At 42.7% G+C, this 14,486-nt stretch overlaps 1 protein-coding gene across 2 annotated transcripts in view; it reads right to left on the reverse strand.

Moving 5' to 3' along the window:
- Cdc23 (cell division cycle 23) overlaps positions 1 to 7,156 on the reverse strand; it is a 36,627-nt gene extending 29,471 nt beyond the window's left edge. For both annotated transcript variants that reach the window (XM_042692025.1, XM_042692024.1), the window contains exons 1-3: positions 6,992 to 7,156; positions 6,829 to 6,901; positions 656 to 793 (exon numbers count right to left, since the gene is read on the reverse strand). In XM_042692025.1, the coding sequence (XP_042547959.1) occupies positions 656 to 793; positions 6,829 to 6,901; positions 6,992 to 7,152 (372 nt within the window). In that variant the 5' untranslated portion in view covers positions 7,153 to 7,156. The remainder of the gene's footprint in view (positions 1 to 655; positions 794 to 6,828; positions 6,902 to 6,991) is intronic.
- Positions 7,157 to 14,486: the final 7,330 nt, after the last annotated feature.

Raw genomic sequence — 14,486 nt, forward strand, 5'->3', positions numbered from 1 at the left:
TTAGTTGTTGTTCAAATGACCAGGTTAGCTTAGACCAGCATTCTCTTATTTGGGCTTTCTACATAGTTGAGATGACTGCTACATACCACCAAAACCCAGCTACTGTCTGGACTAGCCAAGCCACAATCCTCTTAAACTGGAGTTATAGGTATGAGCCACCATGCCCAGCTCCATGTAGCCATTATTATAAAACTTTACTTTTCATTCATTTTTATTACCATTAAACACTTAGAAAGTACATTTACTGGGGTTAGAGGCATGGTTCAGTTGGTAGAAAACCAGCAGCAGGTACCAAGTTCTAGTACCAGTCTCAGACAAAAAAATATATAAAAAATAAAAATGTACATATACTTGGTGGCCCATTTTCAATCTATTTAAAAGGTTAAACCTTTCCCACTTGGTTCTAAATATAAATGTTTCATTGAAGAAAAAACATGGGGCTGGGAGTTGGCCCAGTGGTAGGGTGCTTGCCTTGCATGCATGAGGCCCTGGGTTTGATTCCTCAGCACCACATAAGCAGAAAAAAAAGCTGGAAGTGGCGCTGTAGCTCAAGTAGTAGAATGCTAGCCTTGAGCTGAAGAGCTGAGGGACGGTGCCCAGAGTTCAGATCCCATGACTGACCAAAAAAAAAAATAACATTTAAAATGGTCCTTACCAGATATCTGGAATACATGAACAAGAAATAGGCTTTCTTGCTATTGCAGCCATGTAAGAAATGTGCTGCCCGATCATATTCTTTAACATCAAAGTAGGCCTTGGCCAGGGTGTAAGCATCCATATCCTGGGCATCCTCCTATGAGACATATGTACATAGTGATCAGAAATAGAACATCTGAAGTTCAAATATAAAAAGCATATTAATTGCAACACAAAAGAAAACATGATTTTTCTCCTCCCCTAAACCTAATATATGTATATGTATAGATATTCATCACACAGCATTTCTAAATTATTATCAAGGAGTTATAGAAAGGAGTAGAATTCCATAAATTCCATAAATCAGGTTATGAGTACAATGCTTTTTGGACAATGTCATTCCTTCTTATTTTTCACCCATTTTCCCCTTCCTGTCCCTACCTACAAGTTACATAGTTCATTTTTTACATAGTGTATATTGAATACCATGACTGCATTTTCTCACCCTTCCTCCCTCCATTCCTCCCCTTCCCCCACCCCCAAAAAACATGTTTCCATCTCCTGGTATTCGTTTTGATAAACAGTACTTTGGTTGTTCACAGAATTTATACCTTTGGATTATTTTCCCCAAGTATATCCTTCTTTGGTCAGTTTGTGTATAGAAGTATTTTTATATATTTATTACCAGGGAAAGTCAAAGAGCCTCTTTCCAAAATATATTTCCAGAACAAAGAGTTGAAGAAAAAGTGAAAATTTTACAATTAAACCAATATCCTAAAGAAACATGTACTGTTTATACAAATGTATTAGAAACTGCATGATAAAGTTTATTGTCAGGAATATGAATTCAAGTTTGACTCCTTGATTTGCTTGTTTCATTACACAAGTAGAGGTTACTTAGCTTTTCTTTTTTTTTTTTTTTTTGTCGGCCGTGGGGCTTGAACTCTGGGCCTGGGCGCTGTCCCTCAGCTCTTCAGCTCAAGGCAAGCGCTCTACCACTTGAGCTACAGCGCCACTTCCGGTTTTCTGGTGGTTTATTGGAGATAGGAGTCTCACGGTCTCTGCTGCCCGGGATGGCTTTGAACCGCGATCCTCAGATCTCAGCCTCCTGAGTAGCTAGGATTACAGGCGTGAGCCACCAGCGCCTGGCTTTTTTTTTTTTTGGTCGGTCGTGGGGCTTGAACTCTGGGCCTGGGCGTTGTCCCTCAGCTCTTCAGCTCAAGGAGAGCACTCTACCACTTGAGCTACAGCGCCACTTCCGTTACTTAGCTTTTCTAAGCATCTATTACTTCTTCTGTAAAGTGAAACAAATACTATCAACCTTACAGAGATGTTATTAGGAAAAAGACAAATAAAATGTCCAACATTAATATTTGGCATTTCTTCTCCTGTGTTTGAAATTTTTACATAAATTCTGTGCAATTACTTGTTTTGCATTTTAATGGTTTTGTCATATAGTTATTTCAGAACAGGGTTTTTTATTTTTTGGGGGGTCCAGTCGTGGGGCCTGAACTCTGGGCCTGAGCGCTGTCCCTCAGCTCTTCAGCTCAAGGCTAGAGCTCCACCACTTGAGCCATAGTGCCACTTCGGGCTTATGTGGTGCTGAGGAATCGAACCCAGGGCCTCAAGCATGTAAGGCAAGCGCTCTACCACTGAGCCACCTTCCCAGCCAGAGAACACGGTTGTTTTTGTAGTACTAGAGACTGAACTCAGGACCCTGTGCTTTAAGCAGGTTCTCTACCACTTGAGCCACACTACATCAGCTACTTTTCAATAGTTCTATAGTTCTTGCATTTATGCCTAGGAACGCATGAACTACAACCCTCTTTATTTATGCTTTCCACATAGTAACTGGAATGACATGCACACTCCACCATGATCAGTCTTTTTTTTTCTTTGTTGTTTTTAATGTAATATATGATTTGTTATTTGTTTTTTCTTTTGCAATTCCAGAATTTTATTTTTTTATTATGAAAATACCAGATAGAGGGGTTACAATTACATGGGTAAGATAACGAGTATATTTCTTAGCAAGCATTGTTGCCTCCTCCTTTGTTTCCCCTTCCCATCTCCCACCTCCACCCCCAGTCTTTCTTTTTGATGGTTAATTGGAGGTAACAGTCTCACAGACTTTCCTGCCTAGGCTGGCTTCTAACTGCAATCCTCAGATCTCAGTCTCCTGAGTAGCTAGGATTACTGTGGTAAGCCACTGGTGCCTGGCTTTTGTTTTGTTTTGTTTCATTTTGTTTTGGCGGTTTTTTTGGTGTTGTTCCTCAGGCTTGAACTCAGAGCCTAGGACTGTCCCTAGCTTCTTTTGCTCAAGACTAATGTTCTACCATCTAAGCCACAGCTCCACTTCCAGCTTTTCTGGTATTTTTTTGGAGAGAAGAGTCTCCTGGACTTTACTGCCCTGGCTGGCTTCAAACTATGATCTTCAGATCTCAGCCTCCTGAGTAGCTAGGATTACAAGCGTAAGCCACTGGCACCTGGCCATGCCAAGTTTTTTACTGGTTGAAATGATATCTAAGGAACTTTTTGTCTAGGCTGGCTTCACAGTCCCAATCTCCATTTCCTAAGTAGGTGCAATGACAGAAGTCATATATGTATATGTATGTACATACATACATATATATATATATGTATATATATATATATCCTTCAAATTCTAGGAATGAGTATATTAAAATCTGAGAAACTTCATTCTTTTTATCTTTGTCCTAATATCATCAGTACAAAACTAGAATCCAAACATATTCAGTGTCCTTTTTCCTCCATTTAGCAACATGTCCTAACTGTGGCCACTGACCTTGGGATTCTGGTGTCCTTTCACATCTGTTCACCAATTGCTTCTTTTCCCCTCACCCCTCTCCTGGATTATCATTTCTGAGTAAGAATTACTCAGGGTTTTTTTTTGTTGTTGTTGTTTTTTGGTTTTTGTTTTGTTGAGTAGGGGAAATAAATCAAGAAATATCATCAAGGAAAAAAAAATGGACTAGCCCAGCACCGGTGGCTCACGCCTGTAATCCCAGCTACTGAGGAGGCTGAGATCTGAGGATCACGGTTCAAAGCCAGCCTGGGCAGGAAAGTCCATGAGACTTTTTTTTTTTTTTGGGTCAGTCATGGGGTTCAACTCTGGGCCTGGGCACTGTCCCTCAGCTCTTCACTGTCCCTCAGAGCAAGTGTGCTACCACTTGAGCCATAGCACCACTTCCTCCGTGAGACTCAACTCCAATAAACCACTAGAAAACCGTAAGTGCCGCTAGAAAACCGTAAGTGGCTCAAGCAGTAGAGCACTCACCTAGAGCTGAAGAGCTCAAGGATAGATGCCAAGCCTAGAATTCAAAACCCACAACTGGCCAAAAAAAAAGGACTATGATGAAAATCATACTGATCATGCCAAACTATGTTTATACACAGAATGGGCCACATAAAAGATATATTCAGCTGGGAGCCAGTTGCTCATGCTTATAATCTTAGCTACTCAGGAGACTGAGATCTGAGAATGGGGACAGAAAAGTCTCTGTGAGACTCTTATCTCCAATTAACATCTCAAAAACCAGAAGTGGTGTTGTGGTTTACAGTGGTAGACCACTAGCCTTGAATGAAAGAGCTCCAGGACAGCACCCAGGCCTTCAGTAACTCTTTACAGACCAAAGTTTTAAGGTTTAATCTACTTTAAACTTTAGATCAAAGCTCAATAAGATTCAAGTGTTTCTGGATGTTTTCTTTCTTTTTTTGTCAGTCGTGGGGCTTGAACTCTGGGCCTGGGCACTGTCCTTCAGCTCTTCAGCTCAAGGTGAGTGCTCTACCACTTGAGTCACAAGGCCACCTCCAGTTTTCTGGTGGTTTATTGAAGATAAGAGTCTCATGGATTTTCCTGTCCGGGCTGGCTTTGAACCTCGATCCTCAACTCTCAGCCTCCTGAGTAGCTTGGATTATAGGCATAAGCCACCAGCACCCAGCGTTTGGATTTTTCCAGACAAGAAAGCACAGCCCATCAAATTAGCAATGAAGCTATTAAATCAAAACACTTCATAGCAAGTTGTAAACTATTAAACTAACCAATTAGTTAATGCTCTAGTAATCCAATTCACTCAACAATGCTTTTCCCAATTCAGGAACCTCAATGCACCTAGACACTGTAGACAAAGGGAAGTAAAAATTAGTAAGAAATAAATCACAATGACAACTGTGGTCAAATTAGAATGTATGTTTTACTCTCAACTTATTTACTCTTGAAAACCCAGTGAAATGGGAAGGGGAAACAAAGGAGGAGGCTACAATGCTTGATAAGAAATGCACTCATTATCTTGCCCATGTAATTGTAACCCCTCTGTACAGTATTTTCACAATAAAAAAATAAAGAAAAAAAGAAAACCCAGTGAAGTAAGGAGGTCAGCTCTGGCTGGCACCATATTGGCCACATGGTGGGTTATAGGTCTGGCATCTTGTCTTCATGCTGGGGGAAGACCCCCTCCTTACCTACCCCCCCCCCCCATTACCTGCCTCCCAGGTAATGGGCGTGCCCAGATCCCTGGAGACAGGGGCAGGCACTTGGCAGATAAATTACTCAATCTGTCAGTCCAGTGCCTGGGACTGGGAATTTGCAGAGGATCTGCCCCCTGTGATGACCTATTTAGGCCCAGACCAGCCTAGCCACCAGGACTCCAAGCCTTATGTGTCTCTGTGATTGTGTCCTGTGTCCAGAGCCCTGGCTCCTCTCCCGTCATCATGGTGTCCCAATTCAGCTCTCCATGGGAGCTAACTTGGCTTGTACTGTTTTTGTTATTTCTTTCCTCTTTAGCATGTTTCCAGACTGTTACGTGTATTTGCATGCTGCAGGCCTTTGTAACAATGGGTGGCCTGCAGCCTGCTAACTGTATAATAAAGGCTCCAAATATTCTATATTTTAAAATGTGGCTTCTGGGATGATTTACTTTACAACACCAATAGTAATTAATATTAGACTACCTACACTGATGCTGTTAGTTTAAGAACATGACAGGAGGGCTGGGAATGTGGCTTAGTGGTAGAGTGCTTGCCTAGCATGCATGAAGCCCCGAGTTTGATTTCTCAGTACCACATAAACAGAAAAAGCTGGAAGTGGTGCTGTGGCTCAAGTGGTAGAGTGCTAGCCTTGAGCAAAGGAAGCTCAGAGACACTGTTCCGGCCCTGAATTCAAGCCCCAGGACTGGCAAAAACAAAAAACAAAAAAACAGATCATGACTGGTGCAGGCATGACTATCAGTGTAATTGAATCCAGTTCTAGGGAGTACATAAAAAACATTTTTAATTTTAAAAATACATAAAAACACCATTCGAGAAGTGAAGGCAGGGGCTGAGAAGGTGGCTCAGTGGTAGAGCGCTAATTTGGAGGGGAAAAAAAGACTACAATATAGATGCAAATCTACTGGAAAATCGTAAGAGTATGAAATGATGTTCACTTAAAACCTCAATATTTCTACTTTCCTAATTTCATGATACACTAGTCTGGGATCTGAACAGAAAACTTCATCCCCTTTTCTTGCAATGTCTATCAGACAGGCAGCCTCCTGAGGAATTCGTTTCACACAACAAGTTGGAAATCTTCGATTCTTTTTCTTACGAATTCTTTCGAATATTGTGGCGTTACAAAATCTAAAAACGGGGCTGGGAAGGTGTCTCAGTGGTAGAGCGCTTGCCTTGCATGCCTGAGGCCCTGGTTTCCATTCCTCAGCACCACATAAGCAGAAAGAAAAAAGCCGGAAGTGGCGCTGTAGCTCAAGTGGTAGAGTGCTAGCCTTGAGCTGAAGAGCTGAGGGACAGCATCCAGGCCCAGAGTTCAGGCCCCACGACCGGACCCAAAAAATAAAATCTAAAAACTGGTATCTTCGGCATTGGCTGTTTGCTAATTCCCTCAGGTTTAAATGCGAGCGTACCAAACTGTTCCAATGCTCGAGAAAACCACACAGACAAAACGGGTGGTCTGGCCGCCCGGCGATTTTAATGCTCGCTTTTCCTCCCCACAATCCCGCTAGCAGCGGGCTCCGCTCCGGAGGCCCCGGGCGCTGCGGACCTCGGAGGCCCAGCCCTCGGCTGATGGAGAGCACAGGTGGTCGTGCTGGCCTAAGACGCCTTTCCGCTCTGGTGGGTGTTAGACGCTTTTGCCTCGGTGATGGGGTGGGGTGGGAGAGGCGTGTTAGACGACCTTACCTCGGTGAGGGGCGGCGGCGGCTGCAGCTCCGCTAACGGCAGCGCGGGGAGCGAGAAGGCCAACTCCGCCGACCTGGAACGCCACACAAACTGCATCAGCCGGACAAGGCCGCCCAGCAAGGCCCAAGAGCCAGCCCCGTCCCTCCCGACCGCGACTTCTCACCATTTGCTACTGTGTAGCAGGCCCCGCTCCCGAGTTAGACCCGCAATAAGCAACAGCTGCTTTTTAATTTCCCGCAAATCTGAGAAATCTGCGTTCGTGGATAAACCCGGCATCACGGCCGCCGGCCCTGCCACGGCGACCACGGAGGTACTCGCAGCCATTTTCCTCACTTTGGCCTCTCTAGCCAATCAACAGCGAGAATACTTAGCTGCCTGTCCGCAAGGGGGGGAAAAAAAGCCTGCTGGCCATTGGTCAGTTCTAATCAAGAGCTCAATTACATCCCTGGTTGGTCAAGAGTCAATGCTGCGGGAAAATTAGAACAGGAAGTGAGAGGTAGGCGGGCTCTGAGCTGGGGGGAGGGGGGTGAGGAATGGGGGTTTGGAAAGGTGAGATTGGAAGTTAGAGCAATTAAAAAAAAAAAAAAGAAGAGGGGAAATGTGATTGGGCAAAAATAGAAAGGGTATGGTTTCTGGGCAGATTCTGTGCCAGGGGATGACAGTAATGTGTGTGTTGCAAGAAGGATGGGTGGAGAACTGGAGGCATGGCCCTAGTTCAAAACTCTCCTCTCACAGTGTCTCCCCCCCCCCTTTTCTCCCTTCCCCCTCTTCCCTTTCCCCTCTCTTTTCCTATCTTTCTCCTCTCTCTCCAATAAACTACTTTTTTAAAAAGCCAGAAGTACCAAGCTCAGAGAGACAGGTTGTTTTCTCTCATACATGGAAGCTAGATCTAAATACAATTGGACATCACTTATACAGGATTCTAGGCACTCACAAACAGCCTAAAGAATACCATTTGGAGAGGAACCCAAAAACATAAGTCCTCTGAACAATTAAAATACTATTTATCAAAACAAACTGTAGGCCCCGTGCCTGTAAACCTAATTACTCAGAAGACTGAGTTTGAAGCCAGTCTGGGCAGAAAAGTCCAGGAAACTATTATCTCCAATTAAATACACACACACACACACACACACACACACACACACACGCACGCGCGCGCCAGAAGTGGGACTGGAAATGTGGCTTGGTGGTAGAGTGCGTGCCTAGCATGCATGAAGCCCTGAGTTCTAGTCCCCTACCACATAAATACAAGAAGCTGGAAGTTGGCTGGGAAGGTGGCTTAGTGGTAGAGCGCTTGCCTTGCATGCATGAGGCCCTGGGTTCGATTCCCTAGCACCACATAAGCAAAAAAAAAAAAAAAAAAGCAGGGACAGTGCCCAGGCCCAGAGTTCAGGCCCATGACCGGACCCAAAACAAAAAGCTGGAAGTGGCACTGTGGCTCAAGTGGTACAGCTAGCCTTGAGCACAGAGAGGCTCAGGGTCAGTGCCCAGACCACAAGTTCAAGCCCCAGGACTTCCTCCCCCCCCCCAAAAAAAAAAGTCAAGTGGAGGTATGACTCAAGTGGTAGAGCTCAAACTCTAACCTTGAGCACAGAGGCTCAGGGATAGCACCCAAGCCCCATGACCACCATCACCACCACCACCCCCAACAACAAAATAACAACAAAAACAACTAGAAGTGGAGCTGTGGTTCAGCTATAAAGTGCTAGCCTTGAGGGAAAAAAAAAAACAAACCACCTTGGGAACCTTGGGACAGAGCCTAGGCCCTGAGTTTGCACGCACACGCGCGCGCACACATACACACACACACACACACGGTGAGGGGTTCAGGAGAGAATCTAGAATCTAGATTGTAATGTAGATTGGATTCCCAAGTTCAGTGCTCTTAAATGAAGAGGCTGGAGGCCTTTGCCTGGATTTGATTCCCTATATGCAAACAAAAAAATTACAGCAAGATTTATATACCTAGTTGGTGGTTCATGCCTGTAGTGGCAGGCTACTGAGACCAGCTTGGGCAACATAGTAAGAGCTTGCCTCAAAAAAAATCCAAAATAAAACATACATAGTAATATACTGTGTATACATAGTATATTAATATTACAATATATTACTATATGTTATATTGATATGCCAAGACGCAGACACCCCCCCCAAAGACCACCAGGGAGCCATCGCTGATGTAAATTCATGAGAGTCATTTATTACAGCTCAAGCCAGACTCACAACTCTTCCTGACGCAGCAGGTTGGAAATTGTGAGCCCTGACCCCTTGTCCAGCAGGGTTTTTATTGAGTGTGTAGCAGGGGGAAGGATGTCTCAAGCTCATTGGTTAGGTGAATGATCATTTCCAGTAAGGACAGGAACTTTCTAGTTTAGCAGTTACAGGGTAGATTAAATCATACATCATTGGTTGGATAAATGGGGCTAACCACAGGAATACTGAATTATGTCTTTTTTGGGGGAGAGGGTCCAGTCGTGGGGCCCGAACTCTGGGCCTGGGCGCTGTCCCTCAGTTCTTCAGCTAAAGGCTAGCACTCTACCACTTGAGCCACGGCGCCACTTCTGGGTTTTTTTTTTTTTTTGCTTATGTGGTGCTGAGGAATCGAACCCAGGGCCTCATGCATGCAAGGCAAGCGCTCTACCACTGAGCCACCTTCCCAGCCCCTGAATTATGTCTTGTCCTAAATGTTTTCCCAACAGAGAAAACAGAGGAGAGACCAGTCAGTGCGTCCTGATCCCTTAATAATTCTTTCTTTTTTCCAGTATAATTTTATATTACTTTACAGGTAACAAACCTTCACGCACATCACAACCCTGCTCAGAAGCTTGTATTTACACACAGTTGTACATATTTACATGTCAACAAGGGTAATCTAAAATGAGACTCCTCTCAGTATGTTTTCCTTGTACATTATTCAACTGATACCTTTTAAAAATTATTTCCCCATAATCTGGAGTACTTCCCAGCCCACACGTGAATACTGTTTGCATTTGCATTAGAAGCTTTCCCCATGAGGATTTCCTTTCCCTCGTTCCCAAGCAACATCTTCCCCCAAATCTTCTTCTGGTTCCCTCCCATTCAGGCCACCAGTCTGGGCACTGGCCTCGGTGGTCTAGGCTCTGTCTGGAGCACCTCTCCCTGACTGGCCGTTCTCAGGAGTCCAGTTACAACTGCTCTTGATTTTCATTGAGTCTTAACATTAGTTGCTGCTCATAGTAAAGGCTCTTTGCATAGTTTATTTCTTGTGACAGATGATCTCTTAATAATTCTTACTGTTATCTTGCCTTGGTGCAGAATCTAACACTTACTTTCCAGTAACAGATGACAAATCTTTTCCTTATAGTTTTGTCTGAAATTACTGCTAAACTTATTTTTGGTCTCTCAAAATATTATTTCATATTATAATATATTATATATAATATATCTTATTATAATATATTATTGTAATCACAATATTATCTATTATATAAGATCATATTATATACTATTATATAGCATATAATAGTATATATTATAATACTATATGTTACATATATTACTATATAATATACATAATATATTACTATATATACTTACATAGTAAGTAGTATACATTATTTTCTCACTAACTCTATTGAGGTATTTTTTAGCTATTTTATCATTGTATGAAAGTTATTTAAAGTCATGTAAGGAAAGTCATTTTATATCAATGTATTATTGAGGATTATATTATAATGTGAGCTTTATTGCTTTTTAGTATATAAACATATGGAGATAAATTCTATTATTATTACTATTATTATTGCGATGCAGAGAAATATAGAACTTAAGAATGTGAACTCTGGGGCTGGGAATGTGGCTTAGGGGTAGAGTGATTGCCTAGCATTCATGAAGCCCTGGGATCCATTCCTCAGTACCACAGAAACAGAAAAGGCTGGCTCAAGTAGTAGAGTGTTAGCCTTGAGCAAAAGAAGCTCAGAAACAGTGCCCAGGCCCTGAGTTCAAGCCCCAGGCAAATGAGAAAAAAAAAACAAACAAAAAAAGAATGTGAACTTGGAGTCCTACTATATGGGTTCAGATCATTAATTGATAAAATGAAGCTAATAATAATTTCTGCTATCCATTAGGGAGAATTAGGATTTTAAAACAATTTTAACATGTAGTAAATAGTGCTGACAAACTATTGTTGAACACACCCCCATCTAGGATCTTGACATGTGTAATCACAAATCTTCTTGACTACTCTGAAAGAGAGGAATCATTCTTCCTATTTTTAACAGGCTCAGATAGCAATTTATTCTAATTAAAGTCCATATTATTTGTCCATAAATAAAGCTGAGCACTAGTGGATCATGCATGTAATCCTAGCTACTCAGGAGGCTGAGATCTGAGGATCATGATTCAAAGCTAGCTGGGGCAAAAGTCTATGAAGCTGTTATCTCCACTTAACCACCAAAAAGCCAGAAGTGGAGGTGTAGCTCAAATGATAGAGTACCAACCTTGAGCAAAAAAAGCAAAAAAACCTTAACACACACACACACACACACACACACACACACACACACACAGCTTCCAACTATGAATTATAAAACAAAGTCTATGGTAAGATTTTACACAGATTATTTAACTCTTAAATAAACATTATCTGGTTAATATTCTCACAAGCCAGTAAAATCGTTATTGTTATTAATTAGACCCATTTTACAGATAAGGATACAGAGGCCTATAAGATTAAATTAAATTAAATTAGACAAGCGCTGGTGGCTCACACCTGTAATCCTAGCTACTCAGGAGGCTGAGAGTTGAGGATCGAGGTTCAAAGCCAGCCCTGGCAAGAAAGTCTGTGAGACTCTTAGCTCCAATAAACCACTAGAAAGCTGGAAGTGGTGCTGTGGCTCAAGTCATAGAGTGCTTGCCTTGAGCTGAAGAGTGCAGGGACAGTGCCCAGGCCTAGAGTTCAAGCCTCATGACCAAAAAAAAAAGATTAAATATATTGTTCTAGGTACCACAGCTATAAAATGTAGAGTGCAGAAGGAAACAAAACAAAACAAAAAAGAGAATTCTTTAAAAGGAACAAAATAAACTAAATAATAGATGGAGGAAAAGGAAGAAAACAAAGGAAAAGGGGCAAAGGAAGGACATTGATTTGACTCACTGGGAGCTTCTAAAAAACTGGTAATGTTCTGTTTCTTAATCTGAGTAGTGGATCATGTAAGTGCCTTTACTTTTTTCTTTTTTCCCTTTCCTTCCTTCCTTCCTTCTTTCCTGTCTGTCTTTCCTTTCTTTTTTATTTATTTATTTATTTATTTTGTCGGTCGTGGGGCTTGAACTCTGGGCTTGGGCACTGTCCCTCAGCTCTTCAGCTCAAAGCGAGAGCTCTACCACTTGAGCTACAGCGCCACTTCCGATTTTCTGGTGGTTTTTTGGAGATAGGAGTTTCACGGTCTCTTCTGCCCGGGCTGGCTTTGAACCGCGATCCTCAGATCTCAGCCTCCTGAGTAGCTAGGATTACAGGTGTGAGCCACCAGCGCCCGGCTGTCTTTCCTTTCTTATGCCCAGATAAGGATCCCCAGAGACCACCAAGGAACCGATTCAGATGTAAGCACATGAGAGTGGTTTATTACAAGCTCAAGCCTGGACTCACAACCATCACCTACAAAGAGGGTCAGAATTGAGAGCCATGACCCTTCCTTCAGCAGGGTTTTTAATAGTTTCAGGGGCATTCTATACACCATAGCATCACTTAACAAATCATATCACACCATGGGAAATTAATAAAATAATTCTAAAAGATGATTAGTTCAAACAGTGGCCAGAACCAACCAGGACTGGGGGTTGGCTGGTTCATGAGGCTGATGCTCTTCAAAATGATTGGCTAAAGCAGATGATCTGAACTGCGCCTACCAGAAACATTTGGAGAAACATTTGGAACTTAGAGGTAGTTAGTGGAATTTACCGTAAAGGGGCTTGTTCCTGTAATTTGGGCTCCAGAGAAGTTGCTGATACAGTTCCTGGAGTTTCAGTTATAGTGCCTTAACAGGATGGAATCTAAACCTAAAATGGCCATATTATATTTTGTTCAAGCTTCACACTTGCTTTCATTGTCCTGAGTTTTTTTGCTCAAGACAAGCACTCTAACACTTTGACCCACAGCTCCGCTTCCAGTCTTTAGGAATAGGAGATAATAGGAGATAAAAGACTCAGACTTTCCTACCTGGCTTTGAACCTCAATCTTCAGATCTCAACCTTCTAAGTACCTAGGATTACAGGCATGAACCATTAGTGCCTCACATGTGCATCTTTTTTTTTTTGGGTCCAGTCGTGGGACTTGAACTCTGGGCCTGGGCACTGTCCCTCAGCTCTTCAGCTCAAGGCTAGCACTCTACCACTTGAGCCACAGCGCCACTTCTGGCTTTTTTCTTTTTGCTTGTGTGGTGCTGAGGAATTGAACCCAGGGACCTCAGGTATGCAAGGCAAGTGCTCTACCACTGAGCCACCTTCCCAGCCCCTCGCATGTGCATATCTTTGAATATCATTCTTTAAACTGTACTTACGTATTGTATATATAAATAAATGAATATACTGTTTCTTATGTAAATGTATCATGTTTCATATGAAGGAGGAAGAGGAGGGAGGGGCGAAGGGGAAGGGGGAAGAGGAGGAGAAGAAAGAGGAGGAGGAGGAAAAGGAGGAGGAGGAGGAAGAAAAAGAAGACGAAGATGAAGAAGAAGATGAAGACGAAGAAGAAGAGGAAGAGACCATTTTAAACTGCTAAATACAGCTTTAGGTGCTAATCCCCAAGCTTGTCATAAAAAATCAGCTTGGTTCCCAACTGCTCAACTACATTGTATCCAGCTACCACTAGGGGGTACAGTGTACTCAAGGCTGGCCCAGTCAATACCCTTTCTAGAAAAAACTCCAGTGCCTTCTCCTGTTGTGGTCGTGGCTCTAACCAGCAGATGGAGCTCTTTCTTCCCTCTCTTCCTACTCTTCAGAAGACTTGATAAGAAAAGCTTTTGCTTCAGGCCTGTATCGGACAGGACACCAGAGACCAAAGTAGGGCGAGGGCTGGCTATTACCGGGAAGAACTTACAAATCTAAACCCGTGAGGATGGAAAGAACAGTCAGTTCCCAGCAAGGTTTCTCAACTTTGGCATTAATGACATTTTGTTAGTAATTGGAGGGTGGAGACCATTCATATCAATTTAACAACTACTTACTTTGCCCCTACCATGCTCTGAAAATAGGGAACAAGACAATTCCTATACTCATGGACATTTTTATTTAATGGGGAAGAAAGGCACTAAACATCAATCACACAAGGAGCTCTTTAATAACAGTGATAAATACAACAAAGGAAAGTCTTATGAAACTATGTAAGAGGCTTGTACTGGGTAAGCAAAGATGGCCACAAGTCCTCCCTTTCCTGAATGTGTGCTCCTTTGCACTATGACTTTGTATCAAGAGATTAATCTATACGCTTCCTTCAAATCTGTAACTTGCTTTTTTTTTTTTTTTTTGGTTGGTCATGGGGCTTGAACTCCCAGCCTGGGCGCTGTCCCTCAGTTCTTCAACTCAAGGCTAGGGCTCTACCATTTGGCCCACAGCGCCTTTTCCAGCTTTTTCGGTTTATGTGGTGCTGAGGAATCAAACCCAGGGCATCATGCATGCAAGGC

This window comes from Dipodomys spectabilis, unplaced genomic scaffold (assembly GCF_019054845.1).
Source record: "Dipodomys spectabilis isolate Male_0828 unplaced genomic scaffold, ASM1905484v1 ptg000147l, whole genome shotgun sequence".
Classification (NCBI taxonomy): domain Eukaryota; kingdom Metazoa; phylum Chordata; class Mammalia; order Rodentia; family Heteromyidae; genus Dipodomys; species Dipodomys spectabilis.